Source organism: Gallinula chloropus (assembly GCF_964237585.1).
Source record: "Gallinula chloropus genome assembly, chromosome: 17".
In the NCBI taxonomy this organism is placed as follows: domain Eukaryota; kingdom Metazoa; phylum Chordata; class Aves; order Gruiformes; family Rallidae; genus Gallinula; species Gallinula chloropus.
The window spans coordinates 443,359-471,179 of NC_140102.1; the positions used below are offsets into that span (position 1 = coordinate 443,359).

At 55.7% G+C, this 27,821-nt stretch overlaps 1 protein-coding gene across 1 annotated transcript in view; it reads left to right on the forward strand.

Moving 5' to 3' along the window:
• Positions 1-9,394: 9,394 nt before the first annotated feature.
• The window catches only part of MN1 (MN1 proto-oncogene, transcriptional regulator), a 35,921-nt gene continuing 17,494 nt past the window's right edge, over positions 9,395-27,821 (forward strand). The window contains exon 1 of the mRNA XM_084272026.1: positions 9,395-12,908. Within this exon, the coding sequence (XP_084128152.1) occupies positions 9,479-12,908 (3,430 nt within the window). The 5' untranslated portion in view covers positions 9,395-9,478. The remainder of the gene's footprint in view (positions 12,909-27,821) is intronic.

The following is a 27,821-nucleotide window of genomic DNA, read 5'->3' on the forward strand; positions in this document are numbered from 1 at the left end:
GCAACGGGAGCGCAGCGTAGCTTGGTTATAATGGATATGTAAACGTGATGCTTGCTCACTTCAGTAGACTGCTGTGAACCATGTTCCAGCAGTAACCTTTGGAATACATCACTTGGCTGCACCTAAGTGTGGCCTAAAAGGGACTTGTAAGGAATTTGTTTTACTCTGGAGTGGCTTTTTTTAATCATTGGAAAGAAAGGGGAATGTTTTCCATCTTTTGCCTTACTGTGTGGACTGGGAAGGGTCAGGTAAAACATCTGCTAACATTTTTATTTTGGGTGCATTGGGGTTTTCCACCCTCACACCTTTCTAAGTGCTCTTGGAGCAGCCTCCGAATGTCTACCACGAGTTTCCTAAAGCTCCATTGATTCACCTGTCTGTAGGAGCTACAGCGTACACTTGGGAGTGCTGTCACTGCTCGGTGTTGCAGGCACTGTCGAGCACACTGGGTCCTCGGCTGTTCCCACTGTTCTGGGATCCCTGACTTTGACATCACCCATTCCCACGTGTCCAGAGGTGACCCTGCATGTCCAGAGGTGACTCTGCGTGTCCAGGGTAAACATGTGTCCAGAGGTGACCCTGTGTGTCCACAGTAAACTTGTCCAGAGTGAACCTGCGTGTCCAGACTGCTGAGCACAGTCGTTCTCCTCTTCACGCTGTGGAGCAGCTTTTCCCTGTTCCTGTGAGCACCTGGAGTGACTTTGCTTTGTGTTGTTCGGAGGTGCTGGGGCACCGAGGTGCTCTCCATGCAGCACCACATCTGGCAGCACCACATCTGCTCGGCTGCCCGTGCAGACGCGTGAGGCTCAGCTCAGCGCCCGGTTCCTCGAGAGCTGTGTCACCTCTCCCTGCTGTGAGCTTCTCGGGCAGGTGACACCGTGGCTCTTGCTGGCAGCTGCTGCGTGCCCTGCGGTGAAGCAGCGTGATGCTGTCTCTTCCTTGGGCTGCTCCGTTCCTTGGGCAGGATCTGAGGTCTGGCACGGTTCACACAGGGGAAGCTGCTGGTCTCCAGCTCTCCACAGGCGCCGCTGGATCCCTTTGCTCCCATGCTGGTGCTTCGTATCTGCAGGAACCACTAAAGCAGCTGTAAATCAAGAGACCCGTGTCAATGTCCTCACCAAATTCTTAACCAAAGTGAGCGCTGAGCCCCTCCAAACGACTGAGCAAGGCCAGGCCTCGGGGTAAACAAGTGCTGTGGCAGAAGGGGTTATTTTTAACGTGCCCTTGCAGGGCTGCTAGCTACCCTGTGCTGGGCCTTGACCCTGAGCTGGCACTGCTGTGACAAACAGGCACAGGACAGACAGGGCTGAACGTGCGAAACACTGAGCTGACAAACTCTAAGGAACAAAGAAAAACCCCAGCAGACAACAGACCTTCAGGAGAAAACAGCTCCAAACAAGCCACAACCCTTGGGCCACTCCTTCCTGAGGTCCTGAGGAGATGGGCCCAGTTGCCCCCTCCCTGCATCCCCCACGTTGTGTATCCAAAGGCCAACAGCCAGGAGACTGGCCAGCTTGTCTGTGTGAAGGGGTTTCTGCTGTCAGGAGGGCTCTGGAGAGGAGAGGGACTGCAAGCCCTCAGAGGGTGCAGGGAGCAGGTGAGTGCTGCTGAGCAGGTGTCCAGTGAGTCCCCTTTGACACTTGTTTTATGGAGCTCTTTCCCAGCTGGTGCGAATCTTGAGCCCTTCTGTTTCCTTGTCTGCTCCCATTTGCATTGCAGGACCTTTTCTCTGTCTCCTGAAGCAGCAGCAAAGTCCTTGAGCAACTGCAAAGGCTTTTCCGAGGAAAAACTGGAAGCTAAAGGACTCAATATAACTCACCAAGGTGCCTGTTTATAGCGGTTCAGCACGTTTGTTACTCTTAGGGCACCAGACCACACAAAAACGTATCAACAAACACATCTGAGAGATAGGAGGAGGTTTCTGCATGGGCATGTGCTGATGGGGGAGCACGAGCACAGACCTGGCCTGGCTGTTACCTCTCCTGGCATGGTAAGCATCTCCCTAATGATTTAACGAGGGTTATTTAATCACCTGCAGAAATACAGGACTCAAACCAGCTGTGTGAAACACTCACTGTGAAGAGAAAGACACAGCTGTGCCAGATTTTGTGCTGCATTTCCATGGCACTTCTATAAAGTGGAAAGAATTCAGTTCTTGCTGCCCTTGCTCTGCTGCTCCACAGGCAGAATCCTGCTCCAAGACTGAAACACCAAATCCTGCTGCTCTCCCCACGTGGGGCTGGAATGGCTTCTCCAGAGAACATTGTAGTGGCTGCTATGGGTGTTTCTAGATTAAATTGACAGAAAAATTTTATTTTTAAAAAAAAATTCTTCAAACATTAGGGATGTTCTGAGATCCTGAACAAAGGGTTCAGCCCCAACCAGCATGGTGGCCAGAGGAACTGAGTGGCTTTCTTCAAGCACAGCTCAGGCCAAGTCCTGCCAGGCAAGGGAAGGCTCCCAGGGATGCTCCGGGGTGAGGGAAGGCTCCCAGGGATGCTCTGAGTCCTCTGCTGCTCTCCCTGTTTTCCCAGCTCTGCTCCCTGGCCCCAGGCAGGTGTAGGGGTGGCTTCCAAAGCTGAGAGCACTCAGATGCTGAGCACATTCCCTGTGGACGCCTCTGTCACTGATTGAGGCTCCCATGAGTCTCCTTTGGGAACGCTGGGTCTCAGCCGGGCCGCAGAAGGGAAAGAGGAGTGAGCGTGGCTGGGTCGTGGTGAGGGGGACCTGGGGCTGGGGCTGGGGTGCCTTGATGCTGTGCAGGCAGCTCAGGGCTCTCTGGGGGATGATGGCTCAAAAGAGATACCAGAAAAAATATTTTCTCTGTAGTTTTGAGGCTCTTTTTGTGAAGGGCTTTCTACTTGCTTGAAGTTATATGAGAAACGAATTTTAATCAACAGCAACTCATTGGCGAGAGCACAGTGCTGCCTGTGAAGGCTGACACAGCCTCACCCACACGCAGGCTGGAGACGAAGGGGTTTGCAGGAACGTGCCCAAGTAAGGGAAGAGGGGCTTTAAGGGGGGGAAAGGGGTGTCCATAGGCTCCAGGAGAGTGGGAAGGTGAGATTATCCAGAGGATGGTGACCACCATCCCTCTCACTAGGTCATTTAGCCACTGGGAGTATTTCATCCACTGCTCCTCTTGACAGCATCCTCTCCTTTTTGTTAGCTGCTGCAGGAAGGATTCGATGTGCAAACCACACCAAGAAGAAAGTTCTGGCACGTGCAGTGACTCAGACGAACAGTAATTCAAAACCAGCTTTCAGGGGGACACTCCTGACTTCCACCTGAGGTGCTGCCTACATGAGGACACACTGGACCCTTGATGTGACTCAGGTGAGGTTCTGGCAGCCCAAGTGTAAGCAGGAGCCTGTATTGCTTCTGCTGCCTGTCTGAATGGTGGGTGATAGCCCTAAGGTTGTTCCTCCCCCTCCCTTCTCCCATGGAGACACAGCTGAAGTCCTGTTTCACTCTGTAGAGCCCTCCCCAGGCTCTGGAGACATGAAGGATTTGCTGGCATGAGCAGATGCGTTGTACATTTTGCTTTGCAATGCTCTCTGCTGACAGGATCTGGAAGTAGTTCTGCTGTCGCCCTTATCCTTATCCTCTGGTCCTTGCTCCTCTGCTTGCTTGGATCCTTGTGCTTTGCTTTGTTGCTCCCTTCCTCCATTGTTCTTAGACAAGCTCAGTGGGCACGGCGCAGCCCTGGCTGTACTGGTGCTACCCCTGAGGTTAGATACCTGCCGGCCACGCTCCAGAGCAGGCAGGGATCCCTCACTGCCATAAGCACAGAAAACTGGAATTTAAATTTAGAGCTTCCTTTCCTCAGGCTGGAGACAGGTTTCTTTATGGGCACCCACCTACCTTCTTTCTTTAATCTTTCTCTGGAGAGGTAGGTGGGTCTCTGGTCCAGAACTGCACATCCAAGGTGTGAACAAGGCACTGAAAGGATGTGTTGAATTGGAACTTAGCAGTGCTGCTCCAGTCCTGGTTAAAGCCTGATGCTCTAACAGATCCCCAGCTTGAGAGACTTGTTTTTAACACCCTCTGGAATGGTACCTGACGCTGTTGCTTCTGCAAGGGCCTCTGTGTCTCCCTTGTTTCTTTGGGACACAGAACACAGAGCAATGAAGGGGACATGACTGTAGGGGCTTCTGAAAGATCCAGTAGTCACCAGCTGAGCCCTGAGCTGCTCAACAAGTGAAGTCCCTGCAACAGCCTGGGAGCGAGCTGGCTGTAATTAAAACCTGAAAGCAAGGACTTCATAAGGAAGTAAATGAAGAGGCGGGCTCTTTGTAAATGATGATCTGAAAAGTGTTCTGGGTTGTGAGACCTCATTTCAAATGTATTCATTAAATAATATTTGAATCATTTAACAGTTTGAACTCTGCGGCTCTGCTAATATCTTCAGGGGATTTTTTTCCCCCCAGTAACAAAGAGGTCTTTGTTCCTGCTCTGTGCTGGGGCTGTGCCTTGGATATTGGTTGGAAACCCGATAGCCTGACATCGCTAGAAGTCTGTGAGCACAATGTGAGTTGTCTGCAACCCGGATTAAATCAGGCCTTTTGTAGGAGATGCTGAGGGGCCGTGTGATGGGAGGAGGATGCTTAGGATGGCAGATTTTTAACCCTTTCTGCCTGTGGTGGGGAGCCAGGGATGGTCCCTGCTCCCAGTGTTTGCGGGGAGGCAGCGGGTGGGGGCAGCTGTGTGGTGGTGGGAGCGCCTGAGTAATCCCATCGGAGAAGCAAATGATGCCTGATGTGGTGTGGGTGAAATGCAGCCCCGTGCGAAGGCCCAGGCAGAGCTGGGATCCCTGGCCGGGGGTGCACGGGCACCTCCCAGCAGCACCAGATCCCCTCTGCTCCCTGCCCAGGGCCTGGGACCGGCCCGCGCTGCCGCTGCGCCCCGCTGCTGGGCCAAGTGCTGGCTGCTCTGGGACGGCTCTTTAGAGCTCCTGTGGGCAAAGGCTCTTCATCTTGTTTTAACCCAGACAGGGCAGGACCAAGAGCCAAGGTTCTGGAACGTGAGTCGTTCTGTCAGTGTGAAGTAACATGGTAAATAACAAATCCAGGAGTATTTGGCCTGTGGCCTTGCACTGTGTGCAGCCTGTCCCAGGCGTTCCTCTCACCCGCAGGACCTGCAGCCGGCCTGTCAGCCACCACCGGGGAGCCCCAGGAACTGGAGTGTGACCGCAGAGCCGGGTGCTGGTGGTGGGACGCCCTGGCAGCCCCGCAGACACAGCCCACGGGAGGTTCTCTGGGAGAGGCCAGGCTGGCCCACGCTGGGTAAGTTCTGGGAAACAGCAACATCTTAACTGCATCCAGCAGCCCCGCTGCTCCCCAGCACAGTCCAGCCCGGCCTGGGCAGAAGGCAGGGCAGGGCTGGCAAACAGAGCGTGTCAAATATGTCAGGTTTCAGGGTGTAAAAAGGACACAGTGAGGGGAATGCTCTCCTGAAGCTGATGCTGGGGGATCGCTAAGTCATCAGGACTGTGCCAATGGGCTCTGGTTCTCTCACAACTCCTGACTTTATAAGATGATGAAAAATGGATTCAGTTTAGTGGTTCCTGGCATCGCCCATGGTGAGCCAGACTCTGCAGACGCTTGGACAGCGTTCCTGCTCCACCGAGCTGAGAGAAATTCCCACCTGGCTTAAGTTAAAGAAAACAACAGAACAAAGTTGATCATACAAACTCCATCGTGAAGTACTGAGGAGAGTTAAATGCTGGGTGTCCGTGTGGAGAGGTACTGGCTTCCATTGGCATTTCACTGAGTTAATTTAGGAAATATAAAACTTTTACAGTTCCTGCAGCAAAACCAATGCTTTTGTTCTGTATACATGAGCTAATTAATTTCTCTCCCCTGCCCCCTGCCAGTCAAATCCATAATCCTACAATGTGTTTTAGAGATGGGAATGTGAAGGCAAAACAAAGGCCCAAGAGCTATCCTGTAGCACAGTTATCACAGGAAGATTTGTGTTAGCATTTCCTAGCATTAAGACTGACCATACCATTTGGATGTTGTGTTTAATTTAGCTTTATTTAGAAATTAGAAGAATTTAGATGTGTTCAACACGGACACTTCAGTGTCCCATATGCAGTACGGATTTTCACCTGACTGACATAAACAGGACACGATACACAGCTGATGGGAAAAGCTGTTTGCAGCCATGGAAAAACGTACTGATACTGTGAGAATGCCATGACCCACAGTGAGGAATCTGGGGAAAAACAACAGGGAAAATATACAGCTAAAGATTGCAGAGATGTAAATAAACTAAACCAAGAGACCAGCTTTGCAGAAGACACAAAGTCCTTGTGAAGGGCCAAGCTCGGAAGCTGCTGCTGGTCTCTGCTGGAAACAACTGAACAGTTTTAGCCCCTGAACTCCTGTTACTCAGCTGTGCTTTTTTTGCAGTGGGAAGCAGCCAGGCGTCTGAAGGAACTGGGTTCAAACTTCCCTGAAAACAATGTTGTGGGCAAAACTAAGCATGAGCTCCTTACATCAGGATGGCAAACTTCTCCGAGACTGAACGCAACTCAGGTCGTATGGAGGACGTTGCTTGAACCTCCCTTGCAAACCAGTCACATCCAGGCACGCAGGAAGGAGGTAAGATCCATGGATATCTTTACACACCACTGCTCAGGGCCATCTCCTGGCTCGGGAGGTGTGATCTCTGCCAGAGCAAATGCCAGCAGCTCGCCTGAGCCTGGGGTGACACAGCCCGTCGCCCACAGCCCGTGCCAGAGCGGAGCGCTTCCATGCCCAGAGTGCCCTTCTGCCCTGGGGACCAAAGCGGGTGCACACAGCCAAACATCATCCCCTCTGGAGGGATCCCTGATCCCGCAGCACCCGCTGCACTCCGGCCCTGCCCCCTGTTCGCTGAGAGGGAGGAGATGCAGGAGTTCCCCTAACTGCTCCAGGGAGGAATGCTGGAAATCTTCCCAGCACCAGCCCAGCCCCCTGTCCTTCCCAACATCCACACCCCTTTCACCAGACACCCCTGCTAGGAGCAGGCACGGTGCCCGGACAGGAACACCAGCTATTGCGCAGAGTCTGTGCCCTGCAGCCAGGGCGGGTCGCTTTGGGGGTACGCGGTGCGTGGCGGCACCGCATGCTTTGTCGTGCTGTTCCAGATGGCTGCACCACAAAAGGAGGTTATGGAGTGGCTAAAACTGATACACCTGAAGCCTGACATGGGAATGAAACAGCATCTTTATAGAGCTGGGGGCACCTGTGCCACAGAGCAGTACGATGTGGTGGGAGAGTTTCAGAGGCTCCTTGCTCATGGCCAGCTGGGCGAAAGGTTTTGTAGCATCGGGGCTCGTTCTGTACAGTCTCTGTGCTGGTTTCCTCGTTAGATTCTCAGTGGTAACGAGCCCACACAGCTGATTGCTGCAGGGAGGACAAAACCATTGTGCAGAGGCGTGCTGAGGAGCTGAGCGGAGCTCTCACCCTGCGCACTGACCGCAGGGCGGGGATGTGGGATGCGTTTGGGTAACAGGGAATCGGTCTCCTTCCTGAGCAGCAACTTTCCTCAGCCCAACTTGAACTGGCACAGAGCAACGAGCTCTGGCACGAGCCGGGCCAGAGCCGGGCCAGGCCCGTGCCAGAGCCAGACCGGGGCCGTGCCAGAAGCTGTGCCAGAGCCTGGCCAGAGCCGGGCCAGAGCCATGCCAGAGCCGGTCCAGAGCTGGGCCAAAAGCTGTGCCAGAGCCTGGACAGAGTCGGGCTAGAGCCGTGCCAGAAGCTGTGCCAGAAGCTGTGCCAGAGCCGTGCCAGAGCTGTGCCAGAGCTGTGCCAGAGCCGTGCCAGAAGCCGTGCCAGAGCCGGGTCAGAGCTGTGCCAGAAGCTGTGCCAGAGCCGAGTCAGAGCCGTGCCAGAGCCGTGCCAGAGTCGTACTAGAGCCGTGCCAGAGCCGTGCCAGAAGCTGTGCCAGAAGCTGTGCCAGAAGCTGTGCCAGAGCCGTGCCAGAGCCGTGCCAGAAGCCGTGCCAGAGCCTCCCGCCGGTTGGGCCGCCAGGGGGCGCTGTTCCCGTGTGCAGCGCTGCTCCGACGGCGCGCACGCAGGCGCAGAGGGAGCGCGGCGCAGCCCGGCGGCTCCGGCGCGGTGCGGGGCGGGGGGCGCGGTGCGGGGCGCGGGGCCCCGTTCCCGTGGCGAGCGGGGCTCGTCCGGATTCCTCGTGCCCCTGTCCGGCCGTGCGGCTGCGCCCCGCAGCCCCAGCGCCGCAGCCCCGTCCCTGCGCTCAGCGGCGTCCCCGCGTCCCGCCCGTCCCGCGGGACAGTTCCCGGGAGGGTCCTGACGCGGAATCGGCGTTTGGTCCCGCGGCAGCGGCCCCGTTCCCGGCGCCGCTCCCGTGCCGCACTGGGCCGGGTGTTTGCGGATCCCGCGTTTGGGCCGAGTCGGTTTCATCTTTATTTTTCTAAGCTACCGACGCGCGCGCGACGCCGCCACCCGCGGGGCCCGATCCTGCGGGGCCCGATCCTGCGGGGCCCGGCCCTGCCGGCCCGCGGGCGCACAGCGGGGACACGGGCTGCCCGCCTCCCCTGCGCGGCTGCCGGCCCGGGCGGGCCCCGACGGGACGAGCCGCTCCGTTGCCGGCTCGGGGTTCGCGGGCGCCGCCGGGTCCGCCGGGCAGGGAGGCTCCTCCCGTCCCGGCAGCCGGGCGGGCCGTGCGGAGTGCGGGAGCGAGGGACCGGCCGTGCCCGGCGGGCGGCGCGGCTGCCCGATCCCGCCGGCCGCTTCCAGCTCCGGTGCCCGCGCTCCTTCCCAACCTCCCCGGGACCCCGCCGGTGCGGACCAGCGAGCCGAGCCGTGCCGAGCCGAGCCTGATCCGAGCCGAGCCCGGCTGAGCCTGGCCGGGGCCGGACCGAGCCCCTGCCGAGCCGGACCGCCAGGCGGGCGGGGCCGAGCCCGATCCGGGCCGGGCCGAGCCGAGCCGGCGGCGGGGCGGGCGGGGCCGGGCGGCGCGGCGGAGCCACCTTAACGGCGAGCCCCGCCCCGGGCCGCGCGGCGCTCATTGGCGCAGCCCCGATGGCTGAAATTCATCGCTGAAATGCAAAACTTGTTGCTGCTCCGCCAGCGCCGGGTGAGAGCGAGGAGCGCGCAGGGAGCGCGGCGCAGCCCTCCCAGCGCCCGCACGCAGCGCCGGCCCCGCCGCCCCGGCCCCGCCGCCGGAGCCCTGCGAGCCGCGGGCAGCGCACGGCGGGCCGGCGATGCGGCGCGCAGCTCCCGGGCGCCGGAGCCTATGAGCGGCGGCGTGCCGCCCCGTCGGCTCTCGGGCAGCGCAGCGCGGCCGGCGGCGGGCGGCAGCGAGCGGCGAGCCGCCGGGGTGAGCGCGGTCGGGCGGCCGGTGCCAGCGGCGCGGCGGCGCGGCAGGATGTGAGCGGGGCGGCCGAGCGGCGGGGCCGGCGCGGCGGGGAGCGTGGGACGGCGGAGCGGCGCGGAGCGGCCATGCCCTTCTGAGGAGCCCCGCAGGGATGTTCGGGCTGGAGCAGTTCGAGCCGCAGAGCAGCAGCCGGAGCGGCGGGCAGGCGGAGCGGGGCTTCGGCCAGCCCGGACTGAGCATGAGCGCGCACTTCAAGGCGCCGGCCTTCCCCGGCGGCGGCCCGGCGGCGGCGGCGGCGGTGGACCCGGCCCTGGGCGCGCTGGGCGAGCCGCCCCTCCTGGGCATGAACATGAGCCTGCCCGGGGACGCTTACGGCTTCCCGGGCCGCGGCCCCGCCGAGCTGCACGGCGGCGGCATGCAGCCGCCGGTGCACGGCTTCTTCGGCGGGCAGCAGCCGCACGGCGGCCACGGCGGCGCCCACCACCCCCACCAGCACCCCCCGCACTTCGGCGGCAACTTCGGGCCCGACCCCGGCGCCTCCTGCGTGCACGGCGGCCGGCTCCTGGGCTACAGCGGCGCGCTGGGCGGGCAGACGGCGTTCGCCGACGGCTACGAGCACATGGCCGAGACCCAGGGCGGCGAGGGCTTCGGGCAGCAGCGCCCCGGGAACCTGCCCGACTTCCAGCACCACAGCGCCGGCGCCTCCAGCCACGCCGTGCCGGCGCCCTGCCTGCCCCTCGACCAGTCCCCCAACCGCGCCGCCTCCTTCCACGGGCTGCCGGCGGCCGGCTCCTCCGAGCCCCACGGCTTGGAGCAGCGGCGGCTCCCCGCGCAGGGCGGCGTGGACTCGCTGGAATACAATTACCCCGGCGACGGCCCCGCCGGCCACTTCGAGCTGCCCGTCTTCTCCCCGTCGGAGCCCGAGGGGCAGCTGCCACACTACGGCGGCGGGCGGCAGGTGCCGGCGGGCGGCAGCTTCGCCGGGGCGCCCGCCCTGCCCCGGGCGCCGGGCATGGCCGTGGCCAAGGCGCACCCGCCGCCGCAGCACGGCGTGTTCTTCGAGCGCTTCGGGGGGGCGCGGAAGATGCCCGCCAGCCTGGAGCCGGGGGCCAGCGCCAGGCACCCACTGATGCAGCAGCAGCAGCAGCCGCCGCAGCAGCCGCCGGGCTTGCTGGCCAGACAGAACTCCTGCCCGCCAGCCATCCCTAGGCAACAGCAAACAGAAGCCAACGCTCCCAACCCCAACCTGCAGGACAATGGGCCCATAATGCAGAACCAGCATGCACAGTTTGAATACCCTATTCACAGACTGGAGAACAGGAATATGCATCCCTACACCGACCCCGTGTTTAATATGCAGCACCCTCCTCCGCAACAGCCACCAAATCAAAGACTGCAGCACTTCGATGCCCCCTACGTGAGCGTCGCCAAGAGGCCGCGGTTTGACTTCCCTGGCAACCCCGGCGTCGAGCGCTGTGCCTCCTGGGGCAGTGGCATGCACGGCCCTGCCATGGAGAGCCACCTTTCCCCGACGGCCTACCCCGGCCTGCCGGGCGAGTTCACCCCGCCGGCGCCTGAGGCCTTTGGGGGGCCGCTGCCGCACGGCGGCCCCGAGCACCCGGCCTTGGCACAGCGCCAGAATGCGGCCCTGGTGATGAAGCAGATGGCCTCGCGCAGCCAGCAGCGCCTGCGGCCGCCCAGCCTGCAGCAGCTGGGGCACCACAGCGAGGTGGGCCCGCCCGGCGGCCTGCCCCCGCCCGCTTTTGAGCGGGAGCCTGGTGGCGGCGGCCGTGGCTTCGACCCGCCGGCACCACACCTGGCCCCTGACAGCGCCTGGTTTGCAGGGCCACCGCCACCCGGGGAGCTCCTGCCGCGGCGCATGGCGGCACCAGGGCTGCCGGCCGAGGCGGCCCCGCACGAGCTGGGCCTGCAGCCGGGCAGTGCTGCCGTGCTCTTCCGGCCAGGCACCGGCGGGATGGGGCTGCAGGAGCCGCTGCGGATGGCCGGCGAGGGCCCGGCACAGGCCCTGCCCTCGCCCGGTGTCCACCCGCCCTTCGCACCCGCCATGGGTGGCCTCTCACAGCTGCAGTCGCCGGGCGGTGGCGTGGCGCTGCCCAGCGCCCCTGCTGAGCGCCGCGGGCCTGCCGACTTTGCCACCCAGCCTGGCTTCCCCTTCGCAGCGGCAGCACGGCAGCCAGCGGCCCATGGGGCCGCACCTGCCCTTAGCGCCTCGCCAGGCGCCTACCCCCCACCCCCGCCCGAGTTCCCCCCTCCGCCGCCCCCGCGGCCCGCCGCCAGCAAGCTGGGCGCCCTCTCGCTGGGCTCCTTCAGCAAGCCAGCCAGCAAGGACAACGTCTTTGGGCAGAGCTGCCTGGCTGCCCTCTCCACTGCCTGCCAGAACATGATCGCCAGCCTGGGCGCCCCCAACCTCAACGTCACCTTCAACAAGAAGAGCCCGGCCGAGGCCAAGCGCAAGCTCAGCCAGGCCGAGCCCGACCCACCGCCACCTGCCGCCCCGGACTACTTCCCAGCGGGTCCGCCAGCGGGCGGGGGTGGCACGGGCAAGGCGGCGGGCGCTGCCCCGCTGCTGCCCGCGGAGAGCAGCCTCTCACCCGGCTACGCGCTGGAGCCAGCGGCCGGCGGTGAGGGGAAGGCGGGCGGCGGGCGGGGGCGGGGCCGCCGGAAACGGGACAGTGGGCACGTCAGCCCTGGCACCTTCTTCGAGAAGTTCTCGACCACGGAGGGCAGCGGGGCCGGTGTCAGCCCAGGGCAGCCGGCAGTACCGGCGGCGGCGGGGGGCCCGCCGGGGGCTGTGGGTGCAGAGCGTGGCGGGGGCACCCCCCATGACAAGCCCCTGACTTCGCCCTCCTGGGGCAAGGGCAGCGAGCTGCTGCTAGGGGAGCAGCCTGACCTGATGTCCTCCCTGGACAGCGGCATCCAGAGCGTGACCAAGTCGGACGGCAGCTCTCCGCATGTGGACTTTCCCGACGAGGTCAGCACCAGCTACGGCAACGAGGATGAGGTGTCCTCCAGCTCCGACAATGCCGCCTCCAAGCCCACCCGCAGCCCGCTGCTGGGTGGCTCGCCCAAGCTGCCCCGTGGGGAGCACGCACTTCTCAACGGACAGAAGCCCTTGGCCCTCGGCCTCCTCAGTACGTCTACCTCGACCCCCGACAGCTACGGGCTCAGCACCACAGCGGGCACCCACCCCGGCACACCGGGCATGGAGCAGGTGCGGACCCCCACAAGCACCTCGGCCCAGGACGAGATCCACCCCCTGGAGATCCTGCAGGCGCAGATCCAGCTCCAGCGGCAGCAGTTCAGCATCTCGGAAGATCAGCCCTTGGGGCTGAAGAGCAAAAAGGGGGAGTGCGCGGGGCAGAATGGGGACAGCGACCTGGGCAGCTGCTGCTCGGAGGGCGTCAAGGGCACCATGAGCACCATCGACCTGGACTCCCTGATGGCGGAGCACAACTCCACCTGGTACCTGCCTGGAGAGAAGGCCCTGATGGAGGGGCAGGAGGAGGACAAGCCCATGGCACCCTGGGAGAAGCCCAAGCCCCCGAACCCCAGCAAAGAAGGTATGTGTTGTCCTGCATGGGTGACGGCCCATGCGGGGTAGGTGGGCTGTTCGGTGAAGGGGAGGCTGCGGCCCTGGGACACGGGGGGGCATGCTGGCCCATGACTGCTGCACCCCGGCGAGGACCGTGGTGGATGCCAGGTGCCTTCCTGCACCAGGCTGGGGCTGTGGGATGCCAGGTGACTGCCGGGGTGGCCGGTGGTGGGGACGGAGTGCCTGCTGCCCGGCCAGTGCTGGGTGAGGGACGGCTGGTACCGGGGGTGGGGTCTCTGCTGCCATCCCTGTCATGGCCCCTGGGGAGCAGCCCCTGAGGGCTGCCAGAGCCCGGGCTGGCACAGGGCTCCTGAGCGTGCTGAGCAGAGGGGCTCCTGGCAGAAGTGGGGTGCTGTGGGGGGGTGTGTGCAGGCATGGGGTGCTGAGGAGGGGGCTCCTGCAGAGCCCCGTGCTGGCTGAGCCTTCCAGCCTTTCCCCCCAAACTGGTACAGAGGTCTTTAATCCTCACAAGATGTGTGTGTTAGCGGTGCTGTCCCTCCAATCCCAGGTATTTCCCTGCTTGTGTGGAGAGCTTACCAGCACTGGATAGTGAACCAAAAGGCTCTTAACATTTGGTTCTTTCTTTAACAGAAAAGCAATTTAAAATAAGGCTCTGGGTCAGCTGGAATAAAACCTGCTTGGTGGACAGATGTTTAATTTTGACGTTAGTTCTAATTTTTGATCCCTCCCTGTTTCCAGAGGGCATCATAATTCCCCAGGCTCGGGGAAAAAATGTTTTGAGTGGAAAGCCCTCTGTTACAAAAACTGATTGGGATCCAGATGATTATGGAATCAGTTGGTTTCTGTTTTCTCAAAGCCCTGTTTTCCAAGCCGCCCGACCCTGTGTGTGAATACTACAATAGATGCATGTGCAGGTACCTGCTGTATGAACGCACGCGGGCGGTTCTCGGGTGCGCTGTAAGTGCACGTGTGTAATTTACACCAGAGAAACTCATCGTTCTTGCCTAGGAAAGTTGATGTTTTGGTACTGCTAGTGTAGTTCAAGGTTGGTTTTGTTACATCTGGTTGTACAGACTGACTTTTTACAGCCTGTGCATTTAGTAATTTTGCTGGGAAAGGTGTTGGGAAAATGAGAAGGGAGCTGGCTTGGAAACCGTGCGCTTTCCTGCCCCCAGTTCTGGTTGGCTTTCCAGCTTTGGCTTTCTGGAGCGTGAATCCTAGCCCCCACGGTTTGTCTCTTTGTTCATGTTTAATGCCCGGCGCTGGAGACTCTCATTTCAAGCGGGAGTGTTTAGCATGCACAGCAGACTCTAAGAAGCCCATCAGCATTCTCCATGCTTCACCCAGGCAAGGACATAAATTGGTTTGTTTGGGGCCCTTCTTTTCCATTTTTAAATGGAGTTGCACACAGCATCCTTCCTGGCCCCTTCTCTTTTATTGTTTCTTGTACACAACATCTAGATCTGACTGGATCAATAGCTAGTTAGCACAAATCACAGTTCCTGTCACTTCTACCTTGGCAGACTGGAACACATATATACGTTCTCTCTCAACACACACGCACACCCCCCCGTTATGTGTGCTCACACACACACACACACACACTCACACAGAGGTACGCAGGTCTACACACTGCGCTGTACTTACAAAAAGATTTAAAACCAGAACTTATTCCATAGATCTCAATTTCATGGGTTAAAAAAAATAGCAATCCTGAGCAGTGATTTAAACAGCAGATTTATTAAAAGTGTAATTTTTTCCCTAGAATTATGTACATTTTGTGTATGTGTGTCATGTGGAGCGGCGCGTTCCGTAGCGTCTTCAGCAGCACTCCTACGTTCACTCCGATCGCCGTTATTCTTAGTAACATCTAGTGAAATAAGTAATTGCTTTCTGGTCGCGATAACCACAGTGTTGCTGTTAGAACAGTTCATCACTTGGAAGGAAAGCCATTTACTCAGGGCTCCTGTGTAAGGATGTGTCGGGGCCGTTCTGAGGCTCAGCGCGGCATCGCAGACCAGTTCCACAACAATGCGCAGAGGCGCTCGGTCGCTCTCACACTTTACTCACTTGGAGGATTTGAATGGGCTGGTTCTTGGGGTGAGGGAATTCATAGAGACCAGCAGAGAATTGACTTTAGCTATTGTTGGAAGCAGTAGGGGTACAATAGGTGAGACAAAACAGGGTGTTCTCCTCGGTTGGGAGAAATAACGTGGCTTCGCGTTGCCATCCCCTGAGTGTTTGAAAGTGTGTTTAAGAAAAGGCTTTGCTTTATTCGGCGATGGGGATTTTAAACCTTTCTAGTCGGCTGGGATTTGCCTCCGTGGTGTTTGTTCCAGCAGCTCCCTGGCGCAGGGTGAAGGCGCAGGCTTCGGCCAGCACCCCGCTGAATTTCAAGCGGTTCTCCATGCGCGGGGGGAGTGTTCACCGTTCTGTAGTGTGGGGAATATTATTAGGAGTCAGATTAGTCGTTAGACCCGAGTTCCCTCACCAGCACGCAGGCATTGCTGGTGGGCCTCTTAATTACACCTGCCGTGATGGGGGGAAGGCGGCCAGTGATTTATTCCTATTGTGGCACAGCCGTGATTTGTGCTGGAGGCTCCGCGGGCTCGGGGCAGGGCGGAGGAAGGGATGAGGGGTGTCGGCGGGGTGCTGGGTTCCCACCGCTCTCCTCCCACAGTGCCGAGCACCGGAGGCTCCGGCTTCACTGCCGGCTGTGGAGGGGCAGCTTTGGAAGCAGCAGGCTCCCCAAAAGGCATTGGGATCTGTTCAAACACTCCGTTAATGCCCGGATTACTGGGGGAAACAACTTGTTTGAGTTGTTTTAATGGCTGGTCAGACTCCTCATAGCCCATCTCCTTTTTTTTTCCTCCTAACGGCATTGAAGTGCTTTGCTGATGTCTGGCAGGCTGTGAGCCGCGAGCTTCGAAGGTGGATGGGAGCAGGTAGCGTTGTCTGACACCTGTGCCGTAGGTGCCCGTGTGAGGAGCACACCTACATCACCTCATGCAGCCCATAGCGAGTCCTGTGCACGCGCTGCTCACGATCTGTGTCTGAGTCCAGGCTACTGATGCCGGCTGGAGGCTGCTGAGAGGCGATTCCCATGCAGAGCTTCCTCGGATAAATTCTCTCTCCTCCTAGTGCGCTGTGTGTGACATGGGCAATAGTTGGGGGGGGGGTTCCCCCCTAAAATGCTTTCTAGAATTTCATGCTTTCCTCTGCCAGCAGCTAGAGCTGGGGGTACAGTAAAACGGAGCCCAGAGGGGTGGTGGTGACTCCCCCACCGCAGCTCCCGCTAACAAAGAATAGCCAGCTAACACCCAGGGCCAGCTCAGTCAGTTTTTGCTTTGCCTGGTTGGACTGAACCGGAACAATTTCCCTGTCAGTGAAATGCTGATTAGTATTCTCTAGAAACCCAGTAATTGTTTTCAGCTTTTAATTGGAGTGTTGAAGGTCCCGTGCTGCAGATGCCAGGTGAAGACACCGATCCCTAACCTGGAACCATGCAGGTGCTGGCTGGAATAAACGAGAACGTGTGGGTTTGCTCGGCGGCCGTCGGGCTTGTCTGCCCGAGCTCCTGGGCATGTGCACGGCAGCACAGACAGGTTTCATCGCTGAGTTCTCTTAATATTTCATCATAACACTGAGCCGGTCGTTCCAATGAGCCAGCAGGCCAAAACTCTTGATGAAGCAGTGTGTAAATTACTCCCAAATACACGAACGAAGGTCAGATTCGGTCCAGATGCAGCTGAGAAGCCTTTGTTTTCTTCCTCGTCCTCATGTTCTCTGCTACGTGCTTTTGTTTTAAATGCTGCTAAATTCTTTTAGGGGCTTTACCCAGGGACTGGGTCTGATCACTGCGACCGAGTTTGTTGGAGCTCTTGTGGGGTATTTCAAACACTTAAACATCAGTGAAAGCAAGGAGTGATTTGGAACGGGTCGTACTGTAGTGAGGGTTGTTGGGAGTCAGTTCCCCGGCGCAGCTCCGCGTGTCTTGCAGCGATGGAGCCGTGTTTCCTGATGCTGCTTTGTTTGCTTGAAAGGGCTGTTTAAACTTACACAAGGAATTTTAACAGTTAGTGGGAAAAAAAATGCCGTTGCCTTTGCCAAGAAGTTACGTGATGCACTCCACAGATACCAAATACCCATCTTTAATAAATGATCTGGGTTAGCATGCCGATTCATGAGGGAAGAATACTCCCGCTGCACGTCGTAGGGGAGAGTTCGGTGTGAAAAACTGAGGGTTTGGGTTTAACAGGATCTTTCAAGCTCTCCTGACCTGTTAAAGAAACCCCGTAAAATGGAGAGGTTGCCCCGGCGTGGCTGGGTTTGATGTGAGTGACAGCAACACTCTATTGTTCACTCTGACCGACTGGCATTTTTTGTGTTTTCTACTGGAAAATGATCATGTTTGGAAATAGTCCCCTTTGTTTTATAAACGTTCTGCAGCAGTGTGTTTGGAGACGCTACGGAAGACAGGGGCAGAGCTTTCAGTGTCTGCTGCTGCTGTTGGGCACTATGATACTGGATGCAGAAAGTGTGTGAATTTATTGGTGTTTCAGTAAGGACCACAGCCCTGCTGTTTGCCTTTCCATCCACCCGTCCGACTGTTAATTTTCAGTCTCCAGCTTTACCTGTTCCTCCCGCTGTAGTGGACACTGCAGCTGTACTCAGACACTCTGCCGACCCCAAATTCGGTTTGCGGTGCGATGCTTTATTTACCCCGGTCTGGTTGTTCATCACACACGTTGTGTTGTGAGGTCAGTTTTGACTGGGGTGTTTGCACACACTCAGGGTGGGAGAGTGCAGGAGATGAACTTTGGGGGTGGTAATTCTTGAATCCGGTGTGTGGATGTGCTGCGGAGCTCTTCCTGTGATGTAAGGGAAAATGAATTAGACTGAATGCGTATGAGCTTAGATGAGGGCCTAGATTTATTCTGTTCTGTGAGCTGTTATACCATGTCTGCTTTTAATTTTTAACGTGCTATACTTTCTTTTTTTACCATTGAGCTAGTGGAATGCTGTGGCCTCAAACTGCAACCAGTCCTTTGCTAAAATTACTGTTCAGCCATACCCACAGATAGAGTTTGTTGGTACACGTATAGAGCATTGAACAAAAGTCCAATCTCGAAGTACATAGGCAGCTGCTGTTTGCAGGAGCTGCCTCCCAGCTTTGTTCTGTACCAGGCAGAGGTTTTGGTACAGCAAAATGTCTTTATGTGGCCATATAAAATTTTAATACTGGACAAATTGCTGATGTTTTTAGTCTGTGGTTTCTTGTGTGTTTCTCTTAAATAGAAGCGTGAGCGGAGCACCCGCAGGGAGCGTGACGCCAGCTCCAGAACGGATCTTCAGGTGGCCGAACGCTCACGCTCTTTAAACGCTGAATTTACTGAATGCCATAAACGTTTGATTGCGTTACTCCCAGAGCACGCTGCGTGTGGGAGCCCAGTCACACCGCGGGCAGCGGGACCCGGCCCTGCTCTGGCGCTGGCATCAAGCAGATCGTCCTGAGGCGCGGGGGCCCAGGGCACTGCGTGTGCAGACAGACAGCACAGACAGCACGGCTGTGCCGGCCTGTCCGCCGCGGCCGCTGCTCCGGCCGGCGGCTGGCTTTGTCGAGCTGCTCCGGCTTTTCCACTGAAAAATCTAATCCCTTGGAAAGAGCAGAGCTTGCACCCCTAAAAGCTTTGCTCATAGTTCGCAGGAGGTTTCTAAGAACGGTGTGGTGGTGTGTTTTTAAATACAGAAGTCCTCGTTTCATTTATTTGAGGGGCGTTTGAGAAGAGGAGGCTTCCGTTCCTGAGGTATATTTAGCACTCGCTGGTGCACTTCCTCACCATGGTTCGTTGGGCACAGGGCAGGGAACCCCGGGGGAATCGGGAAGGTGAAGCTGTGGAATCTTCCAGGCAGCTCAAGGTCCACCCTGCCCTCCCGAGCCTGGTCAGATTTCTCAGCTTTGAAAATGTAAATGTGAATTTTTGCTGTTCTCTAGCTGGGCCCGGTTTGCACACGGCAACAGCACGAGCAGCTTCTGTAAGAGTCCTCACGTTCCGTGCCGGAGCTGCTTTTCCTTTGCAGAAACGCTTCTGTGTCGCCGTAGTTAAAATATTATTAATCATTAGTGCCCCTGTTAATGTAAGGATATTTTTTGAAAATTTAAATACATATTATGGATTATGTGCCAGTGCTCCAAAGTCAAATGCTTTTAAATTTAAAGCTGCGAATTGAACAGTTGGGAGTCTACTCCATTAATTTTTACACGATGACTCTCTTAATACTTCAAAGAGAACATCTCCAACAATGAGGTGCTGCTCCCCTCCCAGCACCCCTTCTTCTCGACTCCCCCCTGTGCCCTCTCATCTGAGCCGTTGTGTTCTGCTCACCTGGCAAACGACACCAGCACGTGTACTCAGGGAACGCGCTTTCCTCAGTTGGGGTAGTAAGACTTGATGCTGCAGAAGGACTCTCCTGGTGTTGCACTCTTTGTCTGCGTGCTGCTACAGAGAACACTGTGGTTCTGCTTTCCTAGCAGCCTTCTCCCCTAACTCTGCTATGTTTTGTCCCAGTACAAACCTTACCATAAGAGTGTTTGTGTTCAGCAGCCGTGTGTTCGGAGCTTGTGCCCCATGGAGACGCCTGACTCCAGCCTGCAGAGCATCCCTTTGCCGCCGCCTGGGCTCTGACCCACACTGGCCTTTCTTTCTTAAATGAAGTTTTTCCGAGTTCTGTCTCTCCCTGTCAGACAGTAACAGTCCCCCGATGTCACTCCCGAGATGCCCGTAGGAATCCGCCATGGGAAGCTCCTGAGAAGGAACCCTTTCTCGTCCGCAGGCCTCGCTTCTGTGGGGAGCCTTTAGCTGGGCAGTTTCTGCCTGTTTGTTTTCAATTTGAGGTAATCTGTGTGTGTCTGTTCAGTGTTTTAACAGAAAAACGTGGTGCGTGACACTGCGCTGCCCCAATTTCTACTGGCTTTTAAGGTTTGTCTGAAGAGGCTTTTTTGGTTTGGTAAGCAGAGATCTGGTTATGTTTAAGTGCTGCTTTGATAGATTTTGGGGTTTTTTACATTAAAGTGAATACAGTTTACTCGAGTTGAAACGCCACATGTGTGCGCTGTGCTAGGCCGCGCTGGCTCCTCACTCTGGTGCCGAGCTTGGGCCGCTGCGGCAGCCTCGCTCCAACCGCCGCTTTCCATCAACCTCTGGGTATTTATCTTTGCTTTCTGCCCCCCTCCCCGCAGTTTGGAGCATTTAAAAAGTGAGATGAGGAAACGAGAGTTGGGTTTGGTGGGTTTTTTGCCACCTTCTTTTAACTCTTACGTTCCGTTCTGGCAGCTGGGCCCGTAGGACTGGGTGTTCCTCGTCGCAGAGACGCCCGTAGTCAGCCTGTAGCTGGGAGACAGTGGGGTCTTTGTGCGAAAATACATGTCTTCAGAGTTAAGTCTGCATTTAATTAATTTTGTGAGTTAATATTCACAAAATATTAGGAAGCATTTGTATTGCTAATAGAAAGATCATCCTGAGGCTGAGGAAGCACAGTTAATTGAAAAAGCAGCCGTTTGTAAAGTGAGGAAAATTTTGAAACATTTCATACCCTAATTAAGCATATACTCTTGATTTAAAATTGAGCGTATTAATTCAGTGTGTGAAGCAAATACACTAAAAAACCTTGGAAAGAGTCATATCCTTCCTTCCTTCTCCTAATCCTTTCCCAAAATGCAGTTTAAAAAAGAAAGGCAGGACTTTCTATTTTTTTAATGTAGCCTGAAACCATTTTGCTAGAAAGAGGTGAATTGCTCGATTACCATAGGAAATGAAGGCCGGGCTGGGGTTTTTTAGGATCTCTTTCCTAGAAAGTTTTGTACAAATTTTTTGGGGGGAGTGGTGGGTATATTCGTCCTCTGTAAGGACATCTTACAGCCTTTGGTGGCGGGTGAGAAGTGGCAGGAAAAGGGGATGCCGGTGGTGAGGGATGTCTCGGGCGCGGATGCGAATGCATTGTGAGCGGGGCCGTGTCCCGGGGGACAGGGATGGAGCGCTGGAGTGCTCCCTCCCCTCTGCTACTGGAGGTGACGCTCGGATTGTCTGTCTGTCGAGAGAACAGGCAGCGTCTGCCTGAGCGTTCCTGTCTCCTGGCTAGATGGCACAGTCGGTCAAGCCATTGCCATTGCACGTGTGGATCCTTGGGTGCCGGTGTGATTTAGATCTCAGTGGACTCTGCCTTCAGGTCCTACTCTATTATTATTTTTATTATTTAAGATCATATTTATTGCACCATAAACTGACGTGGTGCTTTAGAAGCCTGGGAGATGTTCCTGCTGCTGAAGATTTACAGTTCAAATGAGCTAAAACAGACATCGCTCGGCAGCGTGGCTGCCGGTTTACCGGCGACTGCCGAGCCTCCTCCGGAGGGGACCCTGGTAAACTGGCAGTGGCTGAATGACCACGGTGCCGCTGGGGCTTTGGCAGGTGATGCTGGTGGGGTGCATAGTGAGGTCCTGTGCTGGCAGAGCCAGAGGGACCCTGGGGATGAGGCTGGGCGCTTGGGTGCCCAAGGGAGGCTGGCATGCTGGGACTGAGCAGCACCGGGATAGAGCGTGTGAGGGTCTGGCTGTGGAGGCTGGGAAGTGTGTGGGGGGAGGAAGGGCTGAGAGGGTCCTGTCCCACTTGGTAATCTCATTTCCTCCTTCCTCCGGTGCGTTTGGTGGGGATGGTGCAGCCACGCTCATGGCACTTCTGATGCACCGAGTGAGGGAACTTCTAATTAATTTCTCAGTCAGAGTAACAGGAGAAGAAACAGAAACAATGTGGAAGGAGTTTGATGCAAGATGGGTTTTCACCCCTGCAGATGTTGAGGGATGGCAGTGTCACCACAGGTGGGCTTCTCCTGCCCTGGGCTGGGGAGAGGAGGATGCTGCCACACCAGGACCCAACTCGGAGGTCTGAGCTACTGGGTGCATCACCACACTCTGGTGCGACTTAAACCTGGAGTTGCACTGATATAATGTTCCTAGGAACAGGTTACCCTTAGGTGTGTAAATAATGCAGTTGTTGAATATTTTGCATCTAATGTTACGGGTATCTGATCTGACTCGTTTGGTTTCTTAAGTTTTAATTGTGCCAAAATGTTAGGCTGAAAAACGTCTTTTGCCTGGTGTGAAGAGTTGCCCAAAATTCAGACCAAATACTGTTTTATAAGCAAGAAAATAAAAAATGTGTCCGTTGCTCATTTCAAAAAAAAAAATAGGAATTCCCCCAGTAATCATAATAAAAATTATCACAGTGTATGAGACAATAATTCTGAATCATGTTAAAAATAGTATTATCATTCAAAGTGCAAAGCAGCTGGTATTTTATGATGGAACAGATTTTATTGTTGCTGGATATAGGGTCAAACACTTGCAACACATTCTTGATTTAAACAAACCAAAAACATGAGTGCTTTTTTGAAGATAAAATCAGTATGATTTTCTTTTTTCTGGATGTTGTAGTTCCCTTCTCTACCTCTAAATATAGGCACATGCTGTTCTTTTCATGCTGGGAGAATCAGCTCGCATCCCAGCGCCTTGTGCTCTCTTTGCCGTGCCGTTGTCGGTAGAGGCAGAAGAAAAAATAGGATTCCCTTGAGTGTAATTAAAGTCTCATACTAGATATTTTGAAATAGGCAGATCACCCCAAACAAAGAGGGAATAGCAGAGATTTCTTCATTCTGTTTGCTTTTTATTATCATTTGCCATCAGTGGGAAGTTTGGTACCATCGTCGGGTGATGTGCTGTGCCTGTCTGCAAAGTGGGTACGACTTGAGGTGGCTCTGAAACCGCACTGGGGTCTGGGAGAAGCTACAGGGAGCTCGGGGGTGCCTCGGTTGTTTGGTTTATCCTAAAAGTAATTAAACTTGGTGCATGTGAAGCAGTCCTGTGCACGATGTGCTGAGGCGATCTGTCCTGAAGTCAGTGTGCTGCACCCTGCGCTGCTGCAGCGAGGTGCTGGGAGCTGCAGAAACACACTGGCTGCCTGCAGCCGGGCGCTCCGAGGGCTTCACGGGGCTCTGGGTTCCCAGGGAGGGCTCCGGGCTCTGCCAGCTGAGCGCCTGGCTGCTGGGGCTGTGGGAGTCCGGCTGCTGCGGGCTGGCAAGCGCTGCTGTGGAAATGTGGGAGTTGAACAAAGCACTGCAGCTCTACTCCAAACAATTACCCAGATCCTTTTGTATTTTGTGTAGCTTTTTCTGGAGCAGTTTATGCCAGTGTTGCTGAAACGTTTCAGTTACAGAAAGGATTAAAAATCCCTTCTTTGCATCAGACAAGTGTGAGCTTCAGGAGCTGGAGACACATGCAGTTGGGGAGATTGTGATACAATTACATTTTTATGTCTACCTATTAGGTATAATGAAGGGTTGGTTGCCGGCCTTAAATTTGGAAAGAGCTTGCTGTAAAGCTTAAAACAGAAGTAGGTTCCTGTAATTACTGCTTTGCAGTGAGGAGCGCAGCTAGGTAAAGGGAATAAAAACTATTCATTGTCCAATTGTATTTCCATAACTGCTGCACTCTTAAACATCTGTTTTGAAAGATAAAATAATTTGTTATACTAATTTTCAGAAGTAAGCTAATAAAAGCCAACACGGGGGGGGGGGGGGGGAAGGTGAAGAATGTCAAATGAGCAGTGCTCAGAAAATACAGAGCTGTAACCTCTCGTGAGCCCTGCTGCGTGCCTTGGAGACTCCCTGGGTTTGCTTATTGAACCCGTGGCCAGTACACTGCTTGGGTTTGTGTTTGCTTGAGTGTGAGGTGTTTGATGGTAAAATTCAGAATTCTGACAACTTTGAATTTTATGTTTGCCTTTATTGGTACTGGATCGGGGAGCCTGGTACAGCGCAGCTCGGAGCCTGCCTTTGCTGCCCCCCGCTTCCCGCGCCTTGCCGGATGGCAGCGTAGCAGCAGACAGGGACGGCTGGGTCAGTTGTTGGAAATTACCGTTTAGGTTATCTTCTCTTTCAAATGCTGTGGAACTGTTTGTGGTGAGAGAAGAGCATTTGTTTATGACGATAAAAATAGTTTTTCCTAGCCTACATTTTCCCTCACTGTATGCGGCAGCAAGTGCTGGAGCTCAGCACGCGCCCGCGCAGCCGCTCCGAGGGGCTTCACCGCGGCGCTCTTCGGGTGCCTCTGGGACTGTGCTGCAGGGAAGAGGAGCTGCTTCTGCTTCACCCAAGGAAGAAGATGGGGAAGACCAAACCTTCCTTGCCCTGTAAGGGAAAAAAAACCAGCCCTCAACCACATCCTTTCTCCTCTCCCCCTCAAAACCCTGGCTCACGTCTTTAAGGTGGAAGGGATTTTTCCTTTCCTTTTCCTGCCATCTTTGAGGCCGTACGGTACTTGCCTTTCTCCTCCCTTCTGCGGAGCTTCTCTTGGAATCTCTTCTAAGGGTTTATATTTGAAATGTTCCTGAAGGCTGCTCCTGCCTTCCGCAGTGGTCTGGCCCAAATAGAAATGTGAAAAGTTCCCATTACTGAGCTGTAAAAGAATACTGTCAATGGGATATGCAGAAAAAACCCATTTAGATAAAAATGCAATTTTCCCTTCCACATACACTGCTAAGAATTAATAGCACATTCTTCCTAAATGGATACTTCTGGATTTTCACCTTAATGAAATTCTTGCCAAAACAGGAGTGTTTCATTTAAAATTTTTGAGCAAAATGGATCTGTCTTTATCCCCAGTGCCCCCCGCCTTTAATTAAATCCCACTGGGATGGGTGCCATGGGCTCTTGGAGTCCCGTGTGGGAAAGAGGTGTCAGGTTCAAAGGTCGGTGTCCCAGTCTGCCCATGCCTTGTTGGGGTGTGTCTCACGGGGCACTTCTCGCCCCTCGGATCTCACCTCTGGATTTGTGCTTTCTGTTGGGGTGTGCGTGGTGTCTGTTGTCTGTGCTGTGCTGGCTCCTGTGCCCAGCCCCACGCAGATGTTGCTTACCAGGGATTTTTGCCAGAATGCTCCAGGAAGGAGAACGGCCACACGCAGGGTTACGTGGCCTGAGTGCAGCGTGACCTGGCAGCACCACACAGCCTATTGCAAAAGCAGACAGACGTTCTTCTTGATAACCCCCTTTTCTCTAGAAGGTAAAGAAATGTCTAAAGGAGGAGGAATCCTCTGTGGCAGCAGTGAAACCAAAGCAGAGCTGTCCCCTCGGCATCTTGGTTTGTCAGAGGATGCTGACGGAGGACTCTTCTGGGGCAAGTCTGTGGTGCTTGGCACGGCTCATGGCACAGGGAGGGGGAGTGCTGCCCCCAGCCTGGCGCTGAGACCACCAGCGGGTGATTTTGGGTGGTGGCGTGGGAGAGGGCTGAGATCTGCCCGTCCCTGGCAGGGTTAGTCCCCATGGGATGCAGTGCACTGCTGGACCTGACTTAGGTGCTGGTGGCACTTGGTGGGTCGGCAGTGTTGGCATCTCTTCGCTCCTTCCTCTCAGAGCAGCCCCGGTGTGAGGCCGGCGCCACGCGGCCATGGGTTAGTCATCAGCTGCTGCGGCGCTGAGCAATGCTGGCTGCTCCAGGGTGCCGGCGTTCGTCAGGCAGGCGAGCGTACTGGGGCTGTCTCAGCCTCTCCAGCAAGCCTGGCGCGGTCCTGGGCAGCAGCAAACCAAAGCACATACTCCTGCTTTTTAATGGTTTCCTTTTAGTAAAAGGGGTTTAATAGAAAAGTGAGAACAAGACTGTATGAACAGGGCTAATGGAAAGATTCCTGCTTTGAGCAGCTATTGACTGCTGAGTTGCAGTGGGGAAAATGCTTTTATTAAATAAATTGTTTAGTGTTTTCATAGTATTAGTAAGATGGTTACCACGTATAAGCAGTACTTGTAATGAAGGAGAGAGATGGGAAGTTGATACAACTCTTAAGTCTCCGTGTTCAAAATGGAACTCTCCTTTGGCAGCAGCAGTTTTGTGATGAACTGTTCTTCAGGTGACTCTCGATGTGGGACATCCCCCAAAACAGGAACTGCTGGGAAAAAACAAGGCCTTGTTTTGTCAGAGCAGCTCTGGAGCCCCTAAAAGCACTCTGGAGCTGTTCTCTGTAATGCTATCTGAAAAGGTGTTTTTTGGCCACCTTGGTTGAACCCCAAATCTGTCTGGCGCCTTGCCAGTGTCCCCATCGGGGTTTTAATGGTGTTCTTCCCCAGATGTTGCTCCACTACCCATGCTCACAGCATTGCTGCTGCCTGAGCCGTGAGAGGCAGGAGGAGATGTCTTTGTGGTAGTCTCTGTGTGTGAGTGTGTTGGGGAGCTGGCAGGAGGTGCGGGGGAATGCCCTTGAAGATCACCTCCTGTGCTTGTCACCTGTATGACCTCCTGCCTGGACAACCAGGAGGTGCCCGACCCTGCCTGGGTGCGTCTTGCTGGCAGGATGGCAAGGTGTGGGACGGGGCAGAGGCAGCTCGTGTTCTTGGCAAACTTTCCCTTTCAGAAGAGCAGGAACACATTCAGAACCATGTGTCTCCTTCGAGTCAACGGGTAGGATGTCTGTGTGTGCTGCAGAGCCAGGACAGTGCTGGGCAGGTACCCTGACATGTACCCCATCAGTCTTGTGTTCACTGCTGCTGGACTGGAGAAGCTGCTCGTGTGCTGATCCGTCTGCCCGTTTCTGCTCCCTGCGCAGCGTTCCTGAGGAAACGGGGGGTTCCCCCTCCCCACCCCTGTGCAGATGACCGGGAAATGGATCTCCCAGTTCTGAGATCCGTTGTTTGTGTTCTCCAGCTCCCTCAGCAAATCGTTACCGGTTCCTATACATTTGTGACTTTCCATTTGGGTTGATACCTTGCCTGACAGACTTGGAGTACGTTTGTGTTCCTTCTGCCTCTTGCTCCTAAGTAAGTCTGAGCTTAATCCAAATTCTGGTTTTAAAAGGGGTATTTGCAGTCAGTGAGGCTTGGACTACTTACCCTCATCTTCTGATAGTCTTCCAGTCAAAGAAGAGAAAAGTACTACACTCCTCATTAGGTGGGTTACATAATAGCTATTTATTCAGTCACAAAATTTCCCTTTTGTGATTCATTTTTGTGAATCAGGGGAGTTCAGTGAGGATTGCAAATCACGATTTTTACAGCCAAATATGCAATTCCCTGGAAGCAACTGTTGGAAATTGAAATATTTCAGGGTAGCTGTTTGTACCTTCAGGATGGGCATCGATGAGGCCGGGGTTCGTGAGATGCTCTGTACAATGCATTTTTCAAAGCCCACAGAGAGGAGTGCTGGAAGTAACTCTGGAAGGGCAGACACTTCTGATGCACTACCCTCTGCTTTCTCAGTTGTGCAGTGTGGTGTGTAGTGTTACGTGGAGCACTACTACTCCTCCTCGCTCCTCAGCAGCGCGGTGCAGCCTGGTGGGTGCTGGGGGCCCACAGGGCAGAGCCGCAGGCAGGAACCCAGGGACCCACTGCCGCCTGCCTGGCGGGACATTGCTGTGCCCAACTGGCTCTTTCCCTGCGTGGCAGGTGGAAGAGCCCTGGGGCTGAACCCGGGTACCTCTGCCTCCTGCCTTCCTGCTGGGAAAGGGTCCTGCAAGGAGCCAGGCGGTGGCTGCCTCGGCTGCTCCTGCCCGAGGACAGGCCTGCCAGGCTGCAGCAGCATTGCTGCCCCGTGGCTCACCCTCCAAAGAGCCTGACTCCGCTCTAGCTGTGGATTTCTTAGGCATCACCTTGGTTTGGGCTGTTGGTGCTACGTGTGCCTGCCAGGCACACGCACACCCGCTTGTGCTCTGAAGCTTTGGTTGCTGCAGTAAGAAATCTTGATGGCCGTTGTATCCATCAAAAACCCCTTCTTGTCTTCAAAGTCACTGCTGTTACAGTAATTTTCTCGTTGAGCATGTCAGGCTTCTGTCTTTGATTATATACTAGATTGTCTCTTGTCATTGCATAATGACTTTTTTTTTTG